The 25,628-nt window shown below is 38.6% G+C and overlaps 2 protein-coding genes across 2 annotated transcripts; one reads left to right on the top strand and one right to left on the bottom strand.

Moving 5' to 3' along the window:
* Nucleotides 1–578: 578 nt before the first annotated feature.
* Nucleotides 579–9,504, bottom strand: NIPAL1 (NIPA like domain containing 1). The gene is given in 7 exon segments (XM_057431103.1): nt 579–1,744; nt 1,879–2,039; nt 3,829–3,919; nt 4,374–4,430; nt 5,454–5,733; nt 5,735–5,817; nt 9,438–9,504. Coding segments are annotated over 7 exon segments (1,344 nt in total). The 3' UTR covers nt 579–1,139.
* A 132-nt stretch (nt 9,505–9,636) lies between these two features.
* On the top strand, nt 9,637–24,599 carry CNGA1 (cyclic nucleotide gated channel subunit alpha 1). The gene is made up of 7 exons (XM_057431100.1): nt 9,637–9,880; nt 19,893–20,016; nt 20,322–20,384; nt 20,892–20,993; nt 21,899–22,006; nt 22,154–22,260; nt 23,061–24,599. Exons 1-7 carry the CDS (start codon nt 9,637–9,639, stop codon nt 24,482–24,484), a joined length of 2,172 nt encoding a protein of 723 aa, XP_057287083.1. The 3' UTR covers nt 24,485–24,599.
* The last annotated feature ends 1,029 nt before the right edge of the window (nt 24,600–25,628 follow it).

Raw genomic sequence — 25,628 nt, 5'->3', positions numbered from 1 at the left:
AGAAGTGAATACTCATTTTTAAAAAAGATGAAAAGGCCAAACTAAAACAAAAGATGTTTTGATGTTTCTCAACCCTTGTTTACAGCCCTTCCTTTACCCAGTATTTTTAGAAATAGGGCATGGATTGGAAAATGGATTTTGCTTTTACAACAGAATATAGAAGAACAGGACTGTTTTGCTATTAAGAATGAGAAAAAACTTTGAAAAGCTTAAATGGGTTTTGATGAATAGATGGCTGTATTAGGAAGAAGTATGTAAATAAGGGAAGTCCCTTCTTAAGCCTCAATAGTGTAAAACAAAGTGGAAATATTTAATTGCACATTATGGTTTTCTTCTGCTTATTCTTTAATCTAATGTTTGTTTTTTTTTTTAAGCCAACAGAAACTGTTTTCAGGTCTCTTAATGAATTTGCTTTTTCTTAAAATGAAACTTGGTTACAGTTTTGAAACAGAAAGGTATTGAGGGATTTGCAAACCATTCAGGATTCCTGAGGTAGAAGAGCTAAAACTTTGCCAGTAAAAAAAGGAGTTAAGGAGACTGGTTACCAAGAGCTGTATTACATAAATTTTTTTAGTGCCATCTATTCAAGGTTCATTGGTAAGTGATCAAAAGTGAAAAAATATTGCATAATTGTATAATCAAAGCTGAAATGGTTAAACACTGTTTTCTTCGTATTGTATCTCCAATGAATATTCTTCGTGTAGAACATTTACAAATTTGCTTGCCAATAACGCACAAAAATATGAATAAAGCCTGAAATATTAAGGCTATAACAAACTGCTTGTCACTTCAGCACAGATTTATCTCTTATCATGATGGGAAAATTGCACTTTGTAAACATAGCTTACAAGGACCATCCTTTTCTGCTAAAATTCTCCAATAGGAGATGCTGCACAAAAAAATAAGGACAAGGTTTTTTGTTGCCTAATATACAATCACCATCAGGTCTCTGTCACGTTAATTACTGAACATTTGCATTCATCACTACCAACAGTGGGCACACAGAGGAGCAGCCCACACTTAACTGGCTTTACAGATGGTCTTCCAGAGGACTGCAGAAAAGAGCAGTATTCTGGTAGACACAGTTGAGCTGAGTCTGCAATTCATGATACTTCAATGATGAACACCGCTTCAGAGTTTCATTGACTGAATAAAACATTGTCCTCCTCATATGCCAAAGCAGGGTCTTCCATGCTCTCCAGTAAGGTGTGACAGGTTTCATATTCTTGGTGTGCTAATGATGGTTCTTTGGCAACAGTGGACATCAACTGACTCCAGGTGATGTTAGTATTTTTGAAAGCATGCAGTAAAAAAATGCCAATGAGGATAGTGCAGAAACCACTCAGGGTTCCAATGATATCACCCAGGTCCATACTACTCCACTCCTTGAACAGGATGATGGAACATGTCACAACCGTTGTGGTGAAACACACATAATAAATAGGTGTCACTACAGATGTATTGAACACATCTAATGCTTTGTTGAGATAGTTGATCTGGGTGCTGACTGAGAGCACTAAGATGCCCACCAAAATATAAACCAATGGATGTCGATACACTGGCTTCTGCTCCAGCATTTGCTTAATGGCAATGCCCAGGCCTTTCACAGATGAGACAGAGAAGGCACCAATGAATGAACAAATTAAAATGTAGATCAGAATATTTGTCTGGCCTCTCTTTGGAGCCACGATAAAAATCAGCACAAGGGCAACAACTGTTAGTAGAACAGCAAATGTAACAAATGCTGTAAGAAAGAGGAAAGAGTAATGCGCATGAGATAAAATACCAGACTACGTCCCAGTACACACTAAATTTTTTTAGTGTCCTGATCACTTCTCTATGAACTGCAGCACGCGTTCATTGCAATTGCGTACAGACCTGGATCCTGCAGCTTTCTTTCCATCTCATCTAGTGAGGTGACCTCCTCCTCCTCAGGGGCATGGATAACCATGACCGTTGACCCCAAAATGCTCAGTACACAGCCCAGCTTTCCATGAATATTCAGCTTCTCATTTAAAAGATAGGATGACAATATAGCACTGTTCAGTAAAATACAAAGAAAAGGTTCAGATCCAGCAGCCGCGTGAGACATTCAAGATCTGTCTGTGTAATGTAAGAGTATAGTTCAAAACCTCTTTTGAATTTGGATATATGGGAAACCAGCCTGAAGAAAATTTTAAGGAGTTTTGCAAGAAGGTTGATCAGGACCCAGAAGGTCAGGTTTTAGGAGGGTTAGCCAGCCTCCCTTCCAGGTTGTAAAGGGTCCTAATTGCTTAAGGAACTTCTCATTACTGATTGCCTGAGTGAGGGGTATGTACTCTTACCCACCTGTTAATAACAGGAACTGCTATTTTCTTCCAAACATGGTTTAAAGCACTTGACTTGCCATTAGAACCAGTGCACTCACGTTTTGGAAACTGCTCCTTATCCGTCCCCAGGCTCCCCCACCCAGGCACCATTTCTGCCTGGCTTTCCAGGACTCCCCTAAAACCACAGAGAAGGCACATCTTCCCCTTTGAAGAGGACTGACCTCAGGCTCTCCAAAAGCCCCCTGCTTAAGATTTAACCTAAGGACAGTAATATGGCCCAGATGAGGCCACCTCACAGGGCACACAATTAGCCAGCTAGAGCACCACCTTAGGCACAGACACAGGCTTAATGGTGTCTGGCTGTGCTCACAAACTGTTTCTCAACCCACTGACCAAATTAAAGCCATTTTTTCACACAAGGGTAGCAAGCTCACTGACACGAAGCTCTCATGACCTCTGTTTAGTGGAAACTGGAAAGATTGCTATCCACATGAAAGAAAACGGGTGCCAAACTCAGGCTGTTTCACAGAGCAGAAGCCAGGCAGCCAGTTAGTCTGCATCTACCTACACACTCATCTCAGCACATCTATAGGTGACTGAGTTACACAGGTTTTGCTACGACAGAATGGCTGCATTTTTAGCAGTTAAATTGCTGCAAGCATCTTTAAAAAACAAACCCAAACCAAATCAAAACAATAAAACCTGGCCCAGGTTGGTTTTAAACGCAATGTTTCATATAGTATAGTCAGGTCCTAAAAAATAGAGTTTTACATTTAAAATTCAATAATTCTATTTTGCTAATAACTTATTTCCCAGAAAATCTGTTGTGAGCATAATCCATGTCTTTTCTGCTTCTATGCTAGCCATATTAATGTATGTGCTTAAGTACTTGGGACTCATTTGTTTCTTCATACACACAAACTAATGATTGTTTGAACAGCACTCATTTCAAAAGAACCACAAATTTTAACAATTGATATTAAAAGAGCTAAAATTTTCTTTGCCTTCTTTCCAGAAGGGCTTGGAAAAGACCAAACAAACCCAAAATGCTTAGTAAGTGTACCTTAATATGAAATTATGCTCCTATAAAAGAGAAATGGTTTTGAAAATATTTTAGTGGGGAAATACTGTATTTTCTTTTAAAATTCCATTGCAACATGATATGACTTTTTGAGAAAGCTTTCAGTTCTCTAGGAAGAGATAAATTGCAGCTTTCTACCACTGCGCATCAGCAGTATAACTGGTACATGCTGATAAGAAATAGTTTATAATATAGGTGGAAGGCTACTGGGAAAGCATACAGTGGTCTTTGGAACAAGACTTCTCACTCCCTCTACCCAGAAAATTCAGTTCTAAATAAGGAAGGGATCTTTCCACCAAAGAACAAAAAGCATTTTTTTGTCCATATATTACTTTTCAGTTTTCCTATTAAAATTCTCTACTTTCAGCCAAAGACAGTATTTTCCCCTGATGCAGTGAATGTTTCATTTGTCAAGGTTTGCTTCCAGTTCGTACTAACCTTATGAGAACACTCAGTGCACCCAAGGGAGTAACTAAAGTTGCAGGTGCAAAGGCATAGGCAGCAAAGTTTGCAGCTTCTCCTAATCCCACTGCAGAAGAAAGAACATTTGGATTAGGTTGAAGAGTGGGGATAAAAAGCATAATATTATAAATATTTTGTATGATAGCAAAAACAAACCAAAATCTTTTTTCTACACTATATATGCAAGTTTTCCTTTCCAAATTATTTGCACAACCTCCTCTGGACATAATACAGGCTGAAGAAAGTTAAATACTTCTCCCTTGAGTACTCTTAGGAGCTGGACAGATTCAATCCCATCTCTTTCAATGTGGTATTAAAGAGAAGGTTGTTATTCTGCAAATTGCTCCAAAGAGCAAACACAGATTTGAGAGATGGGATATCAGAACAGCTTCTGTCACAAAGACCATTTCAACGACATTTCTTTTAAGTGAAGGGAGTGAAAAATCAGGAAACAAATTAATTTAAAGCAGTCTGCTTAATGTAGCATTTACATATAGATTGAGAGGAAGAAGGTGACTTACTTGATAGCAGTCCTGCCCACCAAAGCCATTCCTTCAAATAAGAATATCCACCTTGGCCTGAAAGTGAAAAAAATAATCTCATTTTCGAAGAAAGAGAACACCTTGTTATAATAAACAAAACTACAGCTTCACGTTTCCGTCTAGTCCTAGAAAGCACTGAAAGAGCATGTTATCTGGATGTGACACGAAGAATATTTTGATTTTAACTGATTTTTTCATTAATTGCTTTACTGCTTTGTGAATCGGACTTCTGAAAAATTATATTTAACTAAATATACATGGATGGAAAATTCCAAGTAAAAGTAAAATGTCCATGAAGATTGTTGGTGAGCTTAAGAAATGCTTCAAAGTGCTTTCCCATACACAGTCAGCTGCAGTTTGACTGTGTTTATACTTTAAATTGAGAGAAATTAGAAAGAAAAAATTACAGTGCACACATTGACTTCTTTGATATAAAATATAAGTATGTTGAATATTCAGTAACAATTTTTTCAAATAACCAAATCCTCTGGAACTACATTTCAATAAACACAATAAACAAAAGAAAAACTGCTAATGCTATACATTTAAATCCATACAAAGGGAATTTTGAGATTAGTTCAATAGGTCTTTTTCTATCTCTTCATCTGTTGACTTTTATAAAAGAATAGTTGTACTAACTGCAGAAACTTTTCTAATGAGTATCCTCCCCACAGCTTTCCACAAAACCTAAACCTAGTTACCATCTTAAGTCTTTCAAATGTCTCAAATGAGGAGTAAAAATAAGATGGGAAAAAGACAAAGGCTTTTTGAAACATAAGATGAGTGGAGACTCCTATTTGGTATCTAACTCCAGTTAGGGAGGAAATAACACTGGATTTAATACCACCACTGCTCTCATAGCTATAGGAATTCTGAAATCCCAGTCCCTGTAATCATACACAGAAAAATAATACTGCATCTTCATCAGGACTTCTGATCACTCTATGTACGACAGCTTTCAACTATGACAGATTTAAACATGTGACCTGTGACTCAAACCTTGCTTTTGCCAGGAGACATTTGTGTCCCCAGCAGGAGCAAGGCAACACCATTGTTTACCAGCTCGGGGGACTCCTCTGTCTGCCAGTTTCAAAAGTCCTTTCTTCTTCAGTATGAAACTAGAACCATTAAAAGCACTGGAGCCTAGAGCCAGAGCCAAGCCAACGTAGAGATGATATCTGCTTCCAGCAAGCATGGAAATGCTCCGGTTTGTTTCATTGACAGTCCCGTCCATAGAGGCGAGGAGAGAAGAACACGATTCAGACACATTTATGATCTGGCACCATGCTAGGCAGGAGTTACGGCAAGCAAGAGAGAGCATAGCACCTGGAAGGAGAAAAAAGAAGGACAAGTGAACCATGAGCCAGGTACAGCTCTGGAGGAGTCCCATCCTTGCTTTGCCTCACTCCTTTCCATGTCTTCCCTGAGCGTTGTCATTTCTGACCATTCAAATAACTCAGAAAACATAGATAACATAAACAGTGCTGCCCCAGGCCATTACCCACTTCTGTAATTCACAGGTGCCTACATTACTTTTTATATATATTTCCACTAAATTGGCTCAGTCAACCAATTAGAGCAATACGAAGGAATGCAACAATAAAACATCTCTGATGTAAAATTCAACTTAAAATCTTAAAAGCTAACCTGAAACCTCAAGATGAAAGGGTTCTTTTGTGTTGTGCAGAGACCACATCCCCAAAACATAAACCTACACCCAACCCATTATTTCAGAGTTTGCCTGCTGTTATTCCAGGCTTCTGCAGCTTTTACATTTGTAGCTGAGATTTGGAAAAGATAAGGAAAATTTATATAGGGAGAAAACTCTTGCTGCACATGGACATTAATGTGCTTCATTATAATTCATTGTCTACAGGTGAGCCAGATCTTCTTTAACAACTCATAAAATTTTGAGGTGGAGGCTTCATTACACCTCACAATCATTTTCATCTAACCTCAAGAGCTCCTAGATGGGGGAAGACCAAAGCCTGCAAGGGACAGTCCTCCTGGCTATCCCTGCTGCACAGCTGCAGATCTGGTTGATCTTTAACTAAGGCTGAAGCTACTCTCAAACAGCAAAGCCTGACCAGCATCAATACAATGACAGCCTGTGGGAATGACATCACTGCCATCAGCCTAGACATGTTTTTTAAAGGAAGAAGAGGTATTGCATTTCTAAGAACAAAAGGAGTCGTTGTCTTGCATGAGGAAGCAGGGGACAGGCAGCAGTGCTGCAACAGGGCTTACTATCCTAGGCTTGTGCTTCACAGTTCCTCACAGTAAACTGCATCAAGAAAACAGCATGGATCAGACAACCTAGTGTAGAACAACATTTTTGGACTGAAAGGTTTTATTGTGAAGACCTGTTAACATATGAAACAGCTGATGCAGAAGTACAAAAGCTCAGTTCATTGTGATTAATATAAGGCGTTGGATGCAACAATTAATTTTGCTTTCCACGTTTCCCCTGTAATTAAAATGACACACGAAAGAATCGTCCTGCTGAGTGACACCATCAGTAATACACTCACTTCTTTCTTCCAACTGAAAAAAAACACGGAGACTTGGTAGAAAAGAATGTGCCTCTGTGTCTGTTCATACCTAAACTCTGGAAATTTTAATATTTTGACTTCATTGAACTGACTTCACTGAATTATAAGCAGCCTTGGATAATTCACCAAATGCAGTTTAGGAAGGAATGCTAAAAATATCAAGAGTATTAAAACAAGTATGAAATTTGACAGCATATCGTTATCTGCAGCTGACAATGCTGATATTAGCAATGGGAGATAACACCCTTTACAAGTAAAGAATTAGAACAAGTATCTGCTCCCAGTCTTCCTGTGCCATACTGTACAACAAACATACTGAAGGAAGTTACCATTTGATTTTCAGGCTGTGCAGTCACATTTCCTCATTTGCTAAGAGGGTTTCTATATAAAATGAGTTGTTTTGTGTTGCCAGACTTTGCAAAAATGGTACCACAAGATGGGTACATCCATACCCTGCAGCTGAAGATCTTAAAGAACTTAATAGTTACATGAAATTACTTTTGCATTGTATGTAGGATAGAAGTATTCTGCCATCTTGTTATTACTAGAAGCTGCAGTTGGCTAATATAAAAGAAATGGAATTTGCATCTGTATCTGAAAGTATTTTCAAATCCTAAAGTATCAGCAATGTCTTAGAAGAAGATAATTTTGAATATACTTAAGTTTTGACATAATTATTAAAGATAGAAAATTACAGAGAAGTACTTTAAGCATAGATGTTTCTCTTAGCTAATACATATCAGGGCAAGGCAAAAAAGCAGAGAGGTTACCAGTGAATTAAATCCCTTAGCTCTCAATACCTTATAATGATGCTAAACTGGACTGGTGACAGTTGTACCATCACTACTCAGCTACTACAGGCTTTATGTGAGAAGCAGCGCAATTATTTCTTTTAATTAAAAGGAAGCATGAAGACAAAAAACTCCTAGTAAGTATGTTTTTTTAGCTACCTGTAGTGGTAGGTGGTTAGGCAGCTTTCAATCAGCACGTTGGGTTTTTACATTGAAGAAAATAACATTCTTCTCCCTTTTCTTGTGAATGGTGTACTTCCATTGAGCTGGAGGTGAATGGCAGGCTTATTCCCTTCCATATGACACTACTACTACTTATTTTGCTGACTGTTAAGTTTTTCATTCCCCAGCAGACATTATGACACCAAATAATGAAAATTTAATCATGCCATCTGCAGTATGTCACTCAGTGACTGCCACTGGATATTTCTGTCCTTCCTGAAATAGTCTTTGCTCACGTTTACGAGGAGCCATTGGCTCGGCCGTCTGTTCCATCTGCCCGCTGAGAAGAGTCATACTGAATGGTTGTGATCTCTGTTTATTGTGCTGAGCAGCATTCTCTAGTTCTAAAAAGCGTGTCTTTTGTTCCACTCTCATGGTAAGTGGTATGTCACCTCACTGGTCAAAGAAACAACTGAGAGCTGGTAAGAGAAGGCTGATCCAGGAATTACTATTACCTTATTGCTCACGGTGAACAATGCGAAGACACCTGGCAACACTGAGGAAGGTGACAAATCTCTGAGACTGCCTGGCTTGCTCAGCACCCAGTTTCTGTAGCTACACTAGTTTCACTTCCCACTTCCAACGTCAACAAACATGAACCTGTCAGCAAAACTCCTCCTTGCAGAAATAAACTCTCTCAGCTCTGACTCAAGGCTGAGAGCAACAGGAAATCAGACTGAGTTCAGTTGGCCACTGTTGTAACTTCCGAAATGTTTTCATGGTTCTGAAAATGATTCCTCATTTTCAGAATCAAACACCTTATTTTCTCAAACACCTAAATATTCTCTGAGTCAGACAGCTTGGCCAGCCTGATACCACATGTTTTTTGTAGCAAGTTTAACCTGCTGTTGTTCTGCAGTCCTGCAAAAGCCTAGGACTAATGTACCCTGTGGTTTGCTAGTGGGAGCCAGCTTGGCTTTTATCTTGCTACTAAAGATATTGGTCCTAAGTCATCTGTAAAACTATTTGCTTTGATTACGCATGTAATTTGACCATTTTTATTGCACTCAGGAGTCAGCTCACACCTGGTAGAAACACGAAAAGCCTTTCTCGGTCACTCAGGAAATACCATGGTCAGTTTCACCAAGGCCTGGGGCTGAAAGTGGGTGCATGGAGAAGCAGCAAGGATTTGTTCCCTGGCAAGCCCCCATTCACAAAAATGCACAAAAGCTGCTGAGAAGAGGGTCTAGACACGAGCCAGCCTTGAGAGAAGCAGTGCAGGAGCATCCCCAGCACCAGCAGTGCCACGCTCATAGAATCATAGAATCCTAGGATGGTTTGGGTTGGAAAGGACCTGAAGATAACCCAGTTCCAGCCCCCTGCCATGGGCAGGGGCACCTCCCATAGACCCAGTCCCATCACAGCCTAGCCTTTAACACTGCTAGGGATGAGGCAGCCACAGCTTCTCTGGGCAACCTGTGCCTCACCACCCTTACAGTAAAGACAACAACAGTGACGTCATGACGGAGCTGTCTTACGTATGCATGACGTATGAAGCCGCTCCCGTGGTGCATCGAGGAGCTCCGCCGGGTGCCGCGTCCCCATCTCCACCCGCAGCACTCAGCGTCCCCAGCGCGCCCCCCGCAGCTCCGCGCACCCCCCGCACCCTTAGCGCGCCCCATCAGACACTGACCCGTGCGGCAGGCCGGCCGGGCGGGCAGCACCTCTCCCTGCCCCATGGCTGCGGGGTGCCCCGTCTGCGGGTTCCGCAGCGGCGCAGGCGGTAGCGGCAGCGGCTCCGCCCGCCCGCCCGAGCGCGGGCCGCACCTGGGCGCGCCCCGCTCCCCGCCCCGCGGCCCCCGGCGCGGCGGCCGAAGGTGGGGGTGGCATCCCCAGCACGTCTGCGGGCGCGTCCAGACGGAACACGGGCACGCAGGTCTCCGGAGTGACTCCGAACAGGCTTTGCTTTGTATAAAGCCTTGTAAGGTCCCAGCTCTCACCTGGGGAGTTATGTAATGCCAATCCCACCTGAATGTTGAATCCAAAGGAACGCGCTGTCTGCTGCGGTATTGAGTCAGTATTTGAGACTGTTGTAAGTTTCTATGGATTTAATTTTCCTCCCCTTCACACCTGGGAGAAGAGGTGAGCACGATGGGCTGCCTGCACTAGCCTTGACAGCTGCCTCTGCAGGCAGGCAAGGGGACCCTTGGCCAGGGTGGCCCAGCTTCGTAGAACCTGGGTTAACTCCCTGATGTTGAACAGGCTCTAGGGTGTCGAAAGAAACAATTATCTTTATTACCCAATCCATACTTTCGAGGTAGAAGTCTAAGCCCTTGTTTTAGCATGGTTAAGTGAAATACATATACAAAATATATGGCTTAATAAACCATTACATGCTAACCTGGGGTTGCCCAGCAAACTTCCTGGGATAGTAGACTTTCGGCATGCACAAGAGCTTCCCAAACTGAAGCCAAACCAAGCTGCAGATTTGAAACATCTCCACAGTGCACCGCAAGGCCAAGCCATCTTGAGACCAGCAGGGCTGTAACCATGCTTTGCAGTGCAGCACCTAAATTAATCACCTTTGCTTCAGAAAAGTGTTAGCTCTGGTGCAGACTGGTGAAATACGCTGACAGTGTCAGCAAAATAACTTGGGTTTCCCTGCCTTAGGCATCCTTGACTTTGCAGTCCTGGGGTTAAACCAAGAGCTCTTGCTGACCTTCTGGTCAGGGCTTCACTGCCGTGTGGTACCCAGAACAACAGTACAGAGAGACACCACAGCTAACGCTTCTTCAGGTCTGCCTCTGTAAGGCTAACTCCTTTAGCAGACCATGGACATCAAAGTATTTTTTTATTAATGAATAAAATATTTAACGAAAGATACAGGTTGATAGACATACTTCATATGTATACTTTATTGATGATTAGTACTTTTCATACTCAACTTGTTTTAAAGAACTTTGAGACAATGTCAGGAAGGATAGAACTACATAAAAGTAATTTATCAACATTGGTATATTTTCTTTAATTTGGATGATATGTAAAGGACAAATGGGAAAGAAAATAAAGTCTTGATATACAATCTTATCATCTGACATAAAAAAGATGATAGTTTACCATTCAAAGTAGCAGCTCTGACTGATTTTGTATAATGCCTGAATCATCAGTTAATGCAAATCAGCACAGCTCCATTTATTTCAGGAGAGCCATGCCAGCTACGGCTCTTGTGTATGAAGCCTTTTGTGTATGAAGTAACAATATGCAAGTACTAACAGTCAGAGTTATTTTTTTGTGGCACTTCCCATTTCTCCAAAAGAGAAATAAGGATGTTATGAAACCCTGCTATGCCTTTTTTTGTTATTACAGTATTTTTGTTTTCCATCACATGTATGGAAAATGCAGGAGACGTTATCATTCTGTTACTTATGCAATGAATGAAAGATTTGCTGAAACTGTTAAGCAAGCCCTGAATTTAATCATTGGTTTTCAACAACAGAAGCACTGCTTATCTAGTCAACTTTATACTTTTACATTGATATATAGAATAGTAATTGGAAACCACATTTTTATACCTTAATAAAACCCATCTTCTCTCTGCATTAGCCGTGAATGACTTACTTAAAGTTTGTGTGACTTCCTGGCTTTGTGATAAATTCTTTAATTTGGGGGAGGGGGATTTTTTTTCTCATACATGTATACATTGAGTTCCTTATATCTTATTATGCAGTATTTAATAATATAATTTTAAACACTGAAGATGATAACAGGTTTCACCACAGTGAGAAAAACTGTTCACCATGCAGCTAGTCCACGTGTAGACATGAAAAAAGATCTATTTATTAGTTACAAAAGCTGCTTACAACATTCTGAAGTCCTGCGACCATTGTTCAGCTTCCCTGTTCTGCATTACTCTTCTCTGCCTGCAGTCGCTGCTACCCGACAGGGTCCAAACATGAGCTCCGTTCAATAGCACAGCTACAGATGGGTTTATTACCTGTGCTGGCACACGGCCACATGAAAATTACTGAGCTAGATTTGAGAGTGCAGCTCTGTCCATGGGAACACCACCTGCCCCCAACGCTGGTGATTTAGTGTAGACATGCAGGAGCAACTGAGGCAAAAAGGGGTGCCTCTGCATTGCAGTTCGTTACGATTAGATTGCTGTGCTCTCTGTGAAGAGATTAATCCTATACTTTTTGCCTTAAAAATGCCCAGATAGTGCCACCTTAACTCCTAATTTACTTCAATGAATGAAAGACAATCAAGGCTAGATATATCAAACCTATTTTAACTACAGAGCATTTTCTACCACTGTTATCAGTGACAATATCATATATTGACGATTTTCTTTTTAGTAGAACTAATCTCAGTTGAATCACCTTTTGTAAGTGTAAACATTTCAGCACCATTGTTGTGTGCAACCAAGTCACATTTCTTATGTTATTAGCTTGAAATAAAATTCTGCTAAACAGAAATCCTAACTAGCTCAGAACTACTGGCACTCCAGCAGGAACACCACAATTATTCTTTATCCCAATCATATTATTGAATGAAGTTCTATTTTTTTTTCCATGGAGTTTTCTGATGGGCCAGTCCCCCTGTTTCTTGCAGATTCCAGATTAGGAGGAGAAGAGACATCTGAAGCTACCCCAGTCTGGGTAGCACAAGGCCAGCCTCATTGCATGTTCAGCTCAGGGCACACAAGTAACTGTTGGGCATGGCCAGACATAGCACTTGTCCTGTCCACAGACATTTCAGGAGTGCTAATCATAGAATCATAGAATTGTTAGGGTTGGAAAGGACCTTAAGATCATCTAGTTCCAATCCCCCTGCCGTGGGCAGGGGCACCTTACACTAAATCATATCACCCAAGGCCTCGTCCAACCTGGCCTTGAACACTGCCAGGGATGGAGCATTCACAACCTCCCTGGGCAACCTATTCCAGTGCCTCACCACCCTAACAGGAAAGAATTTCCTCCTTATATCCAACCTAAACTTCCCCTGTTTAAATTTTAACCTGTTACCCCTTTGTCCTGTCACTACAGTCTCTAATGAAGAGTCCCTCTCCAGCATCCCTATAGGCCCCCTTCAGATACTGGAAGGCTGCTATGAGGTCTCCACGCAGCCTTCTCTTCTCCAGGCTGAACAGCCCCAACTTCCTCATCCCTTTTCAGAGTAGTCATGCAAAAACTGGAAGATGCTGTTAAAAGGCTTTGACATAGTCTTTTAGCATGTTGTGTGGTGCTGTACTGCGTGCCAGATAGCACTCACGACCAGAGAAGGCTTGAAGTCTATCCAGTACTTTCCAATTCCAGTCTTGTCTGCATATGGAATCTAACACACCAGCACACATCTTGAGTTGCTTCTACTTCTTCCCTTTCCATCAAGAACCCATTTTGAGATAAAGACATGGTGTTCTCCCTAGTTGAGTACTTATTTGAATCTAAGCTTTTAAAATTAATATGCTCATTACCTAAGTTTGTCCCCAAAAGTTAAATACATATTCATGTATAGTGTGATATTATTTTTTTTTGACAGCTTCATACTTCCATCTAGTCCTAGAAAGTACTGAAAGAGCATGTTATCCAGATGTGACATGAAGAATATTTTGATTTTGACTGACATTTTCAGCAATCTCTTTACTACTTTCTGAATTGGACTTTTGAAAAATTATGTTTGACTAAATATACATGGAGTGAAAGTTCCAGATTAAAGTAAAATGTCCATGAGGATTGTTGGTGAGCTAAGAAATGCTTCAATGTGCTTTCCCAGGGCAGATCCATTTTACAATAAAGTGAAAATACAGTACCACCTACTGGCGGAGATACTGTTCGCACTGAAGGGTTTCCAGCCACCAGGCAATTGTGCTTCCATGACACTAAATTCCTATAAACACCAGTCTACCCAGAAGAGTATTAAATAAGCCAGAAGCCCTGGAGCCTTCTCAACTACAGCACTTCCGACATGACATTCACTGCAGAAATCACATCAGCACTAGAAAAGATAGAATACTATTTGCAGAAAATAAGCATGCCAAAACTGTGGTCCCAATTTAAACACTCATCTGTGTACGCAGCTACAACACAGTAAGCTGAAAGGCAATGTTGTACATTAAAACCTGATTATTTATAAATAAATACATATGTATAATGTATCCAGTGGTTTTGTTATTGGTGTCTGAAACTAAAGGTAGCTTTGATAGGATTGAGAAGAATTACAGATGATGACAAAGCAAGAGACAGAAATAAGATTAAAGCTGGCCTAGTAAACAATAATCCACTAGGGCGGTCATTCTCCCATCAGTCAAGGTTACTTCACTGGAATATGGAATGACAGGAAAAATATCTGTGAAAAAGACACTGATGCTAAACTAATGTAATTATAAGGGAAGTCAATGACAACTATGTAATTGCCTTTTAAAGGGAGGCAGAATTAAGACCACTGCGTTGAGCTCACCCAGAATTTGTCCTGCAAACTTCTTGCAAGTAAGTGATATCCTGGCCCCTGTCAGACAAGGAACTGGTTCTGGCCCAGTAGGAGTCATCCTCCTCCGTTTGAGAACTTCTTTGAAAAATTCCCCAGTAAATCAAATAATAAAAAATAAGTTAGAGTTGCTTTACAGGTTGGCTTATTTCAAAAGAAAACTAACTGTTCTCCACCAGAGTCAAGAGGTGTATCACCTCTCTTGTAGTTTGCACCAGGTTGAGAGACACAACATAGACTTGCCTGGCTTGACTGGTTATCTAAAGCTTTCAGACAAAGGTATCCACCAAATTCAGGAGTTTAAGACTGCAAACCAGGCAAAAATCTGTGAGAGTGACAGAAGTAAAACTGATTCTGATTCAATACAAGTTGGATGCAGTGGTCTTCCAAGTTTCCTTCTGTATCTATGATTCTAGGATGGAAGCTGTATTTCAGCCCTTCAAAGACAACTGTGAAACCATATGCCAGGATTTAGGTTGTTCACTTCGTTGTCTATTTGTTATGTTGGATACCTTTTTGGTACATTTGTATACCTGGCTTCCACTGGGCACAATGTAATGCATTTCCTCATTGCCCATTACTGGCATTTTTAAAATATTTTTTATTCTTTATGTTTCAAATGTGTATTCAAATGTGTAGAAAACGAACTATCTTCATGATTGGAAAGTCATAGCAGCAGATATGTCTACTTTGTTTCTGTGGTTAGAAGGCTGACCTGTGATACTGAACATCACTTTGGGTTTGTGATTAAATCCATGTGTCAATCCACTTATGAATAACCACCAGGCACCTGGACTGCAAGACTGAAGTTGGTTCAAATGAATGCTAATGGCATTGCTTTTGGTTACTGAAACAAACATGTCTTGATCCTTGGATTCCAAGGACTGGACTGCTTTCCTGGATTCTGCCTGTTGTGAAGCAAAGTTAAAAAAACACTTCAGTAATTTTAGCTGTGCCTCAGTTGTGACAAAAATACAATTTCAAATTTGAACATTCACTCCTTTTGATGCTTAAAATTCTTGGTTACTGGATTTCATCCTCAGCAATTTTTTGTTGTTTGTTTGGGTTTTTTTCCCCAATTTCCCCAAATGGGCCATGTAAAACATGCCAGATTAAAAAATCAGTCACTCAAGCTCCTGAGAGATCAATTTTCTTTATTCTTACGTATCCAGAAGTGAATGCTGAGGTATGCAAATTCCTTTCTCAATACGCTGGGATCCTCTTGGTGGCTTTTTTGACAGTGTGGCCAGACAGATGAACCCTTGCACATTTCTAATGCAGGAGGACTGCAGCTACTTTGCAAACCATTTTGCAAAGTCGTAATCCATACCAAGATTAGTTCAGTGTCTTAAAACTTCATCATCATGGCATTTTCCACTAAATACATATTCACAATTCATGGGCTTTTTAAAACAGCAAAAATGGTAATGTAAAAGTTATGTTAAATTACTTAAGAACTTCCAGTAGTTTAAAATGGTATTTCCTATTATTCATCAATATGATAAATAAATTAAAATAAACAGAAAATTCCCATTTATGTTGTTTTATCAATTCTAGTAAAGACCTGTTACTACTGTAAAAAAGCATCTGCAATATTAAGAAAATGGTCCAGCAGACAATACTTAATATACAGTAATTTACAACAATATTTATTTTTTTATTATTTTTTAATACTGTTAATACAGTATAGCAGTATTTTTTAATACCGTTTAAGATAGTCTAGCACAGAGTATGTTTCATTATTTGTCACTTTTTGTGCCTGCTGATAGGGCTAGTAAGCTTCTGCTCCAGTGAGGGATAATACTGTCTGCCACTGTCACTTTCATCTCTCTCTAAATCTCAAAATCCATCACTAGGTTGAGGAAATCTTCCTCTAACAGCCATGTCCTTCCTTGGAATAATTGAGAGAACTGCACATGGGACTGGCTGCTTGAGAAATCCATCAATAAGGGATTTATTTATGAAATGTTGATTATATTTAGCTTTTCGTGGTGGCTCTGCTTATGTAGTAAGGAAACCTGGCTGATTTAAAGGACTGAAATTGCTGTTAGAAGCAACAGATTACATTCCCAAGGTAAGCATGCACACTGATGGAACTGCTTATTGTAGAACTGCTAAGGACTCTTTGCATGTTAGGAAGAGAGATTTTGCTGTAGCACACTGCAGATTTTAATGTTAATTAAGATTTTTTGCTGCTTTTTGTGAAGAAAACCATAGTTCTTTATATGGTACAAAATTCTGTTCTTGGATATCCTTATTTAAAGCATTTTCTCTCCAGATATAATGACCAGAGAAGTAAATATGATGGGACAGTAAGAATGTGAGAAATAGCTAAAATAAAAGAGAGGAAGAGATGGAAACCAATCTTCCATTCACTACAATACTGTAAAAGATTAATACTGCTTACCTTTTCTTGCACCCCTAATGATTTTGATATGTAGTAATGAATATAGTTAGGGTTTAGGTCATAATGTTGGAAAACTCAGTTGTTTATCATAGCAGTCACATTTAAAAATCCAAGATGGTAAAAGGAAGTTTTTACTGCGATGATACAGTAAAAACAATATGGTAAAAATCTAAAATACCTCTAAAGCAGGCATTTATTTTTACTACCTTTCAAACTTACTACCTAAATTCGATAATGTGAAAATAAACATTGGACTACTACAATAAAAGCTGTATAACAATTTGTTGCAATGTATCAGTTTAAGAAAAATATGTGTGACTGCAGAATAGGAAATATGGTAGTGACCCAATTTAGTAAAAAGCATCTGAATACTGTTTGAAAACCCCCTATAATACAATTTAAAAATGCATTAAGGTGAGTTCTGGACCCACTGAGTTTAACAGGACATTTTGTATTGTTCTCAGTGTCAGGATTTTGTCACACAGAGGCTGTAACAAGGTAACCGCAGTCCCCAAACCATCAGCAAATACTGTGTATGTTGCATCAGGCACATGCCACATTAACATTTTTGTGTCTTAGACTCAAGAATTTCTAAACCCTCCACAGTTTGCTTTGAGACTCATGGAATTCGAAGATATTCTTGTGCTACATATCCTGACTCACTGACGAGGGAAACAGCCCAGTGCAGCAGTCACCTGAGCCTGACATTAAAATTTAGTATTTTGAGACCCACAGGGTAGTAAATACTTCCAGTTTCATTTGATGCTTCAAGTGCCTCAGTAAGATGAATTTTCCAGTCTTGCCCCAGATGGCATCTCATCTTTCCCAGCAAGTTCTACAAGGACAGCTGCAAAGATGGCTTCCACAGCTCCATCAGCAGAACACAAAGCACCTCACTGCGCTTTCACTTACAACAGACACTAATGGAGGTGGGGGGAATCTGTTTATTTGCAAAAAGGTACAGAAAAATCCTCTTTGCCTGAAGAACAGGAAAATGTATAGGATAAAGATTTTTCCTCAGCCTCCCGGCTACACACTCTGGATGTGTGTGGATTTGTGGACATGTCCTGTTTTACCATACTTTTCATCATCTTTAATCTCTGGTACATCTGCAGATCACTGTGTCTGGATAGCACAAAGTCAAAGACTTTTTTTTTTTTTTCTTTTTCCTCTTGAAACTAAAGAAGATTCAAAGAGCAAAGATAAGCATGAAAAATGAGTGCCTATATAGAAATAATGGCACTGGGAGTCCTAATGTGAGCTGACTGGTTTAGAGCCTACTCTGTTGGAGGAATGATTTCCCTTGAGGCGAATATGTTTACATTTGTCTGGTGCTGATTGACTGGAAGTGGCTGGACACAGCTTTATTTTGCACCATTATTTGTGAGCTCTGCAGACTTCAGCGTGGCTCTGTGGAGGATATAGCTTAAAGCAAGATGGAATTTTGTGTGCCAGCATTAGCGAAGCTTTCAGAACACCTGTAAGCAGATTTAAAGCTGCTTAATTCAACCTGGCATACTTTAAGTCTCCACACTTTCAAACACAATTTATCCTTGGTGTAAGTCTGTGGGAACCCTGTTAACAGCTTTTAGGCTCATGGTGAATCTAGCCTAATGTTCACTATGTCTTAGAATCTTTTTATTCAACATCTTAAACCTGCTCCTTGCTCTTAAGCATTTAAAGACTGAGCAGCAATTCTGGAGTGCATTTAGAGCTATTTGTGGAAAAACACATCTTAATCTTCAATCTTTATCTTTCTGTTTTGTAGAATGTTGTATATTATCATAGAATCATAGAACGGTTTGGGTTGAAAGGGACCTTAAATATCATCTAGTTCCAACTCCCTGCCATGGGGAGAGACACCTTCCACTTAAAGTCCCATCCAATGTGGCCTTGAACACTTCCAGGGTGGGGGCATCCACCATTCATAACCGATGGCTGCTGGATGACTGCTGGGAACATGGGTTTTCCTCTCCTAATCCTGTAGAGGAATATTTTTTATTTCATTGACTAATAAGGAAAAGTCAGGTAACTCTGGCAGTAATATGGCAGCTGTAACATCCTGCTTCTCTTTTGCAGTATGCTTGACCACAGAATGTAAGTGCCTCCTTTAAGGTTGATTCATTCTATGGCATTTGACTTCACTTATCAGTGGTACAGCCACTCATTTGACAGTTTGTAGCTTACATACATCCCTATACTCTGATTTCACATGCACAGGGATATTGTTACTACCATGGATAGCATCTGTTTCATAATTCCATCAAAATTGCTCTGTCAAAAGCAGATCACACTTGTTGACACGATTCATACCTGCAGAGTTGACAGTCTCATTGACGAGAAGGTATAACTGACAAAATTGTAAGAATAGTACCAAAAGGGAGAGCAGAAGTTAATTACTCTAGTAATAGAAAGACTGTGCATTAGAATGTACTACATTAGTTATGTACTCCATATATTTTCAGTTTTGAATACTGAGATGAACAAAACAGACATGAACAGCCACTAGCATTTCTATTTATGTATTTATATACTATATGGTTTACGAGTAAGGAGACTCTACTACACAAGTCAACTTTCTACTTACAGAAAGTACTCTTTGCTCTCAACAGAGTACAGATGTCAGGTATCAGATATCCTGACATTTCTTTGGACATAAAATCAGTGGATGTTTCCTAGTCTGGTTTTCAGGATATCATCTCTGCATTAATCTGTTTATCCATCTTGATACGGTGTTCAACTTTTGGTTCAAAACCAAATGAAATGGCAGTAGATGTTTCAAACACAGTTGTCTAAATATTTTCAAACTATATGTTCAGACTAAAGAGAAAGACTTAAATGAATGGTTCCTCTAAGAGAAAGATGTGTTTTACATTCTCTTTAGCAGTAGCTGCCTGTGCTTCAACACACTGAAGCACACAGTGCCCTTTCTTGTCTTTTGGGAATGTTATGGGAGAAAGGAAACTGAAAATACTGTCGCTGGGTTTAGGGGAAGAAAGGATATAAAGGATTCATCTATAGGAAAAACATTGCTTGTTACTTGTGATAGTTCTGAAATTACTTGATTCTTTTTTTTTTAATCAGTCTTCTTCAATTACCCAAGGTAAGACAAACTTCACCATGAGGGTAGGAGTGATTGAGACCCATTACTCCCATTCAATTGTTCCCAGTGTGGTAGTGCAAGACACCAGTGAGGATCCTAAACCGACAGACAAAAGGGAAAACAGGTATGTTAAATGTACTGTTTTGTGTCTGGGTTTTATTCTGTGATAATTTGAATAGGATTAACTAAGCACAGGCACTTGCCATCATCTAATTTTTTTTACCCTCTAATAAAGTTGTTAAGATTATGATATGTTATTTACTGTAAATATTTAGGAGATTAAAATCTGGGCTCTTGCAATTTCCTTAGATACCTTAGCCCATGATTAAAATGGTGAGAAACAGTCTGTGACAATATTGATTAAATATTTTTGGTTTTCTTTGTATTTCAGCAGATATCATGTAACTCTGTTGTTTTGCTATTCCCCAGGCAATGGTATCTACCCAGTGCATTTGCACAGTACAATATTAACAACAATAGTAATAAAGGCGAGTAAGTATCTTTGCCATTTCATAAAATGAGAGTACTGCAATATTGTTTGTTTAAGCAGCAATGAAGGGGATTGACATATGTTTAATAAGGTCTTTGTAAAGTTATGACGTTTAACTAATCCCAAAAGAGATTGCACGTACATTTTAACTTCATACACATCAATTATGATGATCATTCTCAATACTAAAGTTATTGGTATTACATCTACTAATTTAAAATAAAAGTAATGCTATATGAGTACAGTAAGCAAAACAGTTCTGAAGGCCAAACACTGAGTATAATGTTATCCTTACTGAATTCAGATGACTCAAATCTGGAAGCAAGAGGTATGTGCATTCCATGACCCTATCATATTTTTCTTTTCCTTAGGGAGGAGAAGAAAAAAAAAAAAGAAAAGAAGAGGTAAGACAAAGACTAATACTGCTACTATTTCTAAGATATTTAATCTCTTTCCAAATACATTTTAACTTAGTCTGTAACAACTGAAAATGTAAATCTATTTCTTAGCAAGTCAGAAAGAAAAAAGGATGGAGAAACAAAAAAGAACAAGGACAAAAAGGAGAAAAACAAAAATAAAGATAAGTCCAAGAACAAAGAAAATAAAGAAGAGTAAGTATTTTTCATTCAAGTCCTGCTGTTAGTCTAACAAAATCGCTTTTTATGTAAAATCAAATCCATTCATGGACATCCTGTGCTTGTGAATGAGCGTTCAGACTCCTGCTCTCCCTAGAGTAGATCTGTTTTGATTTAACTTCATTTGGACAACAGAAATATGCACGTGTGGAATTGGTCTGAAAAAAAAAGTCAAGAAAATTCTTGTATTGTGATTATCAAATATTCTTTGGATAACACCCTGAAGCAAAATGTGTGCCAGTGTAAAGCAATCTCTTCCACACATAAGGGTACCTACATCAAGTAAACTCTTGCCTTATCTTCTGTTTGGTGAATTCAAAATTTTCTCGCCAAGGAAGAGAAACTTAAAATAATGCAGTAGGAACTTTAGTTGTATGATTTCATGTTCTTTGGTTTCTTTATGTAAACTATGCCAATGTTTCATCTCTCTCAGAGCTAGACTTTTCCCAAAGAGAAAGTCATGATTTTTCTCACTTCTTTAAACATGAGTAGTAGCCACATAATCCTTTTATTTTTTTGAAATATGATTAAGTCAATTATCAGATAAGATAGTTAACTGGGTAGGAAACCATTACAAGTAACTTTAAAAGATTGAAATTACATGTGCCACTGTAAACTGAAGTGGGATTGCCAAGATGATTTTGCTCAGCAAAATCTAGATTCTAAAACTTGTATCCTAAGCCACACCTAACAAGCAGCTTCATGTTCTCCATGTATTCAAGCAAGGAAGCTTAACTTTAATAAAGACTGTTTATTTTAAAATAACAATTTCTGGAATACTTCATTCCTCAGAAATTGTTATGTGTATTTTACATCCCTCATTACATCTCCTTTTCTTTGTTTTTTGTTTTGTTTTTTTTTTTTTCCTGACTATCACTTAGGGAGAAGAAAGAGATTTTCATTATTGATCCAGCAGGAAATATGTATTACAATTGGTTGTTTTGCATCACAATGCCTGTCATGTACAACTGGACCATGATTATTGCTAGGTGATGTACTGTTTTAATGACTGCATAAAACTTCTGGCAAATTGTATTGTCCCTAAATAGAATAAGAAATATTTTACTTATTAATGACTTCATGCAAATATTTAATTTTCATTTCATGGTAATTTAATTTTGTCTTTTCCTCTTCAGAGCCTGTTTTGATGAGCTTCAGCATGACTACTTAGTGGTATGGTTTATTATTGACTATGTTTCTGATGTCATCTATATTGCTGACATGTTTGTACGGACAAGAACAGGTAAGTATACTCAATGATTAATTATTCCTCTTCACATATTTATGCCAAGTGGATTCAAATATTTAGAATACTACTACCCTTATTACCTGGGTATCCTTGAGGAGGTGTGATAGTAAAAAAGATACTGAGAGAGATCTCTGAAAGACTGTAATCTGTGACCTGTAAAAATAGGAGAAACTGACGTATACGTAAAGCCTGAGGTAAGCTAGGCATGAGGTAAGCTAGATACAAGCTGTTCTACCTGCAGCTGCCTCAGCAAGACAAAATTAACATGTGATGTGGCCAAGTGAAAATCAAGGGTTCTGAAGAACTAGCACCTATATCTGGATTCTGTATTTAAGGAGATTCAAATGTTTTCTTGATTTTCAAGACCACTGTGCAAACAAGACATCCAGGTTGCTTCAGATGCAACTGCTTCTTTTAAAATCTTATTCTACCTCCAGAGCTACTAAGCAGGTAAACTAAATATGGAACTGGAATTCCCATGTTCAAATTCTTTCCCTGTGGAGTTTTTTTGAGGGTTGTTTTTTTTCTTTTTCAGATGTTCACCATAATAGAAAAGTGGAGGGAAAAAAATCAGTGCTAGAAATGTTTAATTTTCAAAACAATAATTTAGCTTAAGTCAAACCATATTGAACAAAGTCGGATTTTTTGAAATAAGAAATTGTTTATTAAGTCAGAGAAGTTATGTACCATCTGGAATTTGCACTTAAAATATTTTTTGAAGTATATTTGGATTGACATTAAACACAATACAGTTGAAGTTGTAACATTTTTCATTATTTACAATTTGATTTTAGGTTACCTGGAGCAAGGTCTTCTGGTGAAAGAAGAACAAAAGCTTCGAGAGAAATATAAGGCATCTTTTCAATTCAAATTAGATTTTCTGTCAATCATACCAACTGATCTCTTATACTTTAAGTTAGGACTGAATTACCCAGAATTGAGAATAAACAGGCTACTCAGAGTAGCTCGGATGTTTGAATTCTTCCAGCGAACAGAAACAAGGACAAACTACCCAAATATCTTCAGGATCTCTAACCTTGTCATGTACATTGTGATTATTATTCACTGGAATGCCTGTGTGTACTACTCAATCTCAAAAGCCATTGGATTTGGGGCTGACACATGGGTCTACCCCAACACCTCTGACCCTGAATTTGCCCGTCTCATTAGAAAGTATGTCTACAGTCTCTACTGGTCAACACTGACCCTGACTACTATCGGTGAAACACCCCCTCCTGTAAGAGATTCTGAGTATTTCTTTGTGGTCGTCGACTTCTTGGTTGGAGTATTGATTTTTGCTACAATTGTTGGTAACGTGGGCTCCATGATCTCCAACATGAATGCTGCTAGAGCAGAGTTTCAAGCAAGGATTGATGCTATCAAGCAGTATATGCACTTTCGGAATGTGAGTAAAGACATGGAAAAAAGAGTTATAAAGTGGTTTGACTACCTGTGGACAAACAAGAAGGCTGTGGATGAAAGGGAAGTCTTGAAGTATCTGCCAGATAAATTAAGAGCAGAGATTGCAATCAATGTTCACCTGGAAACACTGAAAAAAGTTCGTATTTTTGCAGACTGTGAAGCTGGTCTGTTGGTTGAACTGGTTTTGAAACTCCAGCCACAGGTATACAGTCCTGGAGATTACATTTGCAGAAAAGGAGATATTGGACGAGAGATGTACATTATCAAAGAAGGCAAGCTGGCAGTAGTTGCTGATGATGGAATTACACAATTTGTGGTCCTAAGTGATGGCAGCTATTTTGGAGAAATCAGCATTCTTAATATCAAAGGTAGCAAAGCTGGCAATCGAAGAACAGCCAATATTAAAAGTATCGGATACTCTGACTTGTTTTGTCTGTCTAAAGACGACCTCATGGAGGCTTTAACAGAGTACCCAGATGCGAAGGCTATGCTGGAAGAAAAAGGAAAGCAAATCCTAATGAAAGATGGGTTGCTGGACATTGAAGTTGCAAACTTAGGAAGTGATCCTAAAGATCTGGAAGAGAAAGTCACCTACATGGAAGGAGCAATGGACAGGTTACAAACAAAGTTTGCCAGGTTGTTGGCTGAGTATGACGCTGCACAACAGAAACTGAAAAAAAGACTTACACAAATCGAGAAAATATTGAAGCCAGTTATAGAGCAAGAATTTGCAGACTTGGATCTGCAAGAAGCAGATGCATCCACAGAGAAGCCTGGATTGTCAAAAGCAGAATAAACCACTGAAAGTTGCCAATAAGACTTAGGGTCAAGTCCTGCATGGGGCCGAATACGTTCATTTCTAATCTTTATAGGATCTGACTGTTAATTAGGAAAAATATTTTTTGAGGTAATGTCACTAATTTCCTACAAACAGCACTTATTTGGCAGGTTTTGAGAAGAAAATGAAGAATTGAGTACAAGAATGTAAGGTAACACTTTGGTCTTGCAGAAACAGGTGGTATTATTTGCTAATGTGTTACGTACTCTTTATGTAACTGTCCTATAGCAAATGCATTCAATCTATGTACAGTAATATCCTGTAAATATTAAAAGTTTTGCTGACTATTTTAAAATAATTTCTTTATGTCTACTTATCAAAAGAAGGAAGTTTGCTTACAATTATATTGTTTGAAGTCAATATAGGCATGAACCATGATATTAAATTTGTGTATAAACAAATACATTTTAATATGTATAGATTAACATAAGATGAATTAAGTATGGGATATATGAGTACTGAAGGCTGTAAGATTTGGAAAATATTATTATTTCATTGGGTCCACCTTGGCTGATTTCTTGAAATGTAAGTGGGAAGTTTTAAATTAAATTTAAATTGTTCCAGCAATTTGTTCCAGCAATTTGTTCCAGCAAAGGCTGAAACAGAGAATGGAGAAAACACAACTTCTTGTGAGCATCATTCTGAAAAATATGGATGACTCAAAATCTAGCTGTTCTTTCCACAATAATAACAAATCCATAGTCTTGAAGACTGTTCTGCTCCATGTAATCATATGACTGCTGAACATGGACTATCAAGTTTTTAAGATCTGTGCTTAAAAATGTTTATGTCCCTAGTGTAGCAGTTGTGGACACTGACAGAGTGCAAGGAGCAGACATAACAGACAGAGGCCAAACTCTCCCTATGGCATCTTCTGTAGATGGGGGGGGGGGGGGGAAGAACATGACTAAATAGATTATTTTTTTCATTGCTTGATAGGGTATTTCTTTCTTCATAACTACTACTAACATAGTAAAATATATTGTTTCATTTGTCAGATAGATTTTCAACTGCTTTAAAAGCATTATCTCCTTGGATTTTTTCCCCTAATTTATGTGTTTTTTCATTAGCAAAAATTGGCTTTATTAGTTGTGGTCTCAGC

Source organism: Pezoporus wallicus, unplaced genomic scaffold (assembly GCF_028554395.1).
Source record: "Pezoporus wallicus isolate ANWC-B61680 ecotype Strahan unplaced genomic scaffold, APGP_CSIRO_Pwel_v1 contig_7684, whole genome shotgun sequence".
Lineage (NCBI taxonomy): Eukaryota > Metazoa > Chordata > Aves > Psittaciformes > Psittacidae > Pezoporus > Pezoporus wallicus.
Note: the sequence above shows the minus strand (reverse complement) of the source record. Positions and strands in the feature narration are given on the sequence as shown.

Coding starts and splice junctions, on each gene's coding strand:
- CNGA1 (XM_057431100.1), top strand. CDS start 9,637: ATGGCTGCGGGGTGCCCCGTCTGCGGGTTCCGCAGCGGCGCAGGCGGT. Junction 20,385..20,891: donor AACAATAGTAATAAAGGCGA/GTAAGTATCTTT, acceptor TCTATTTCTTAG/CAAGTCAGAAAGAAAAAAGG. Junction 20,994..21,898: donor AACAAAGAAAATAAAGAAGA/GTAAGTATTTTT, acceptor ACTATCACTTAG/GGAGAAGAAAGAGATTTTCA.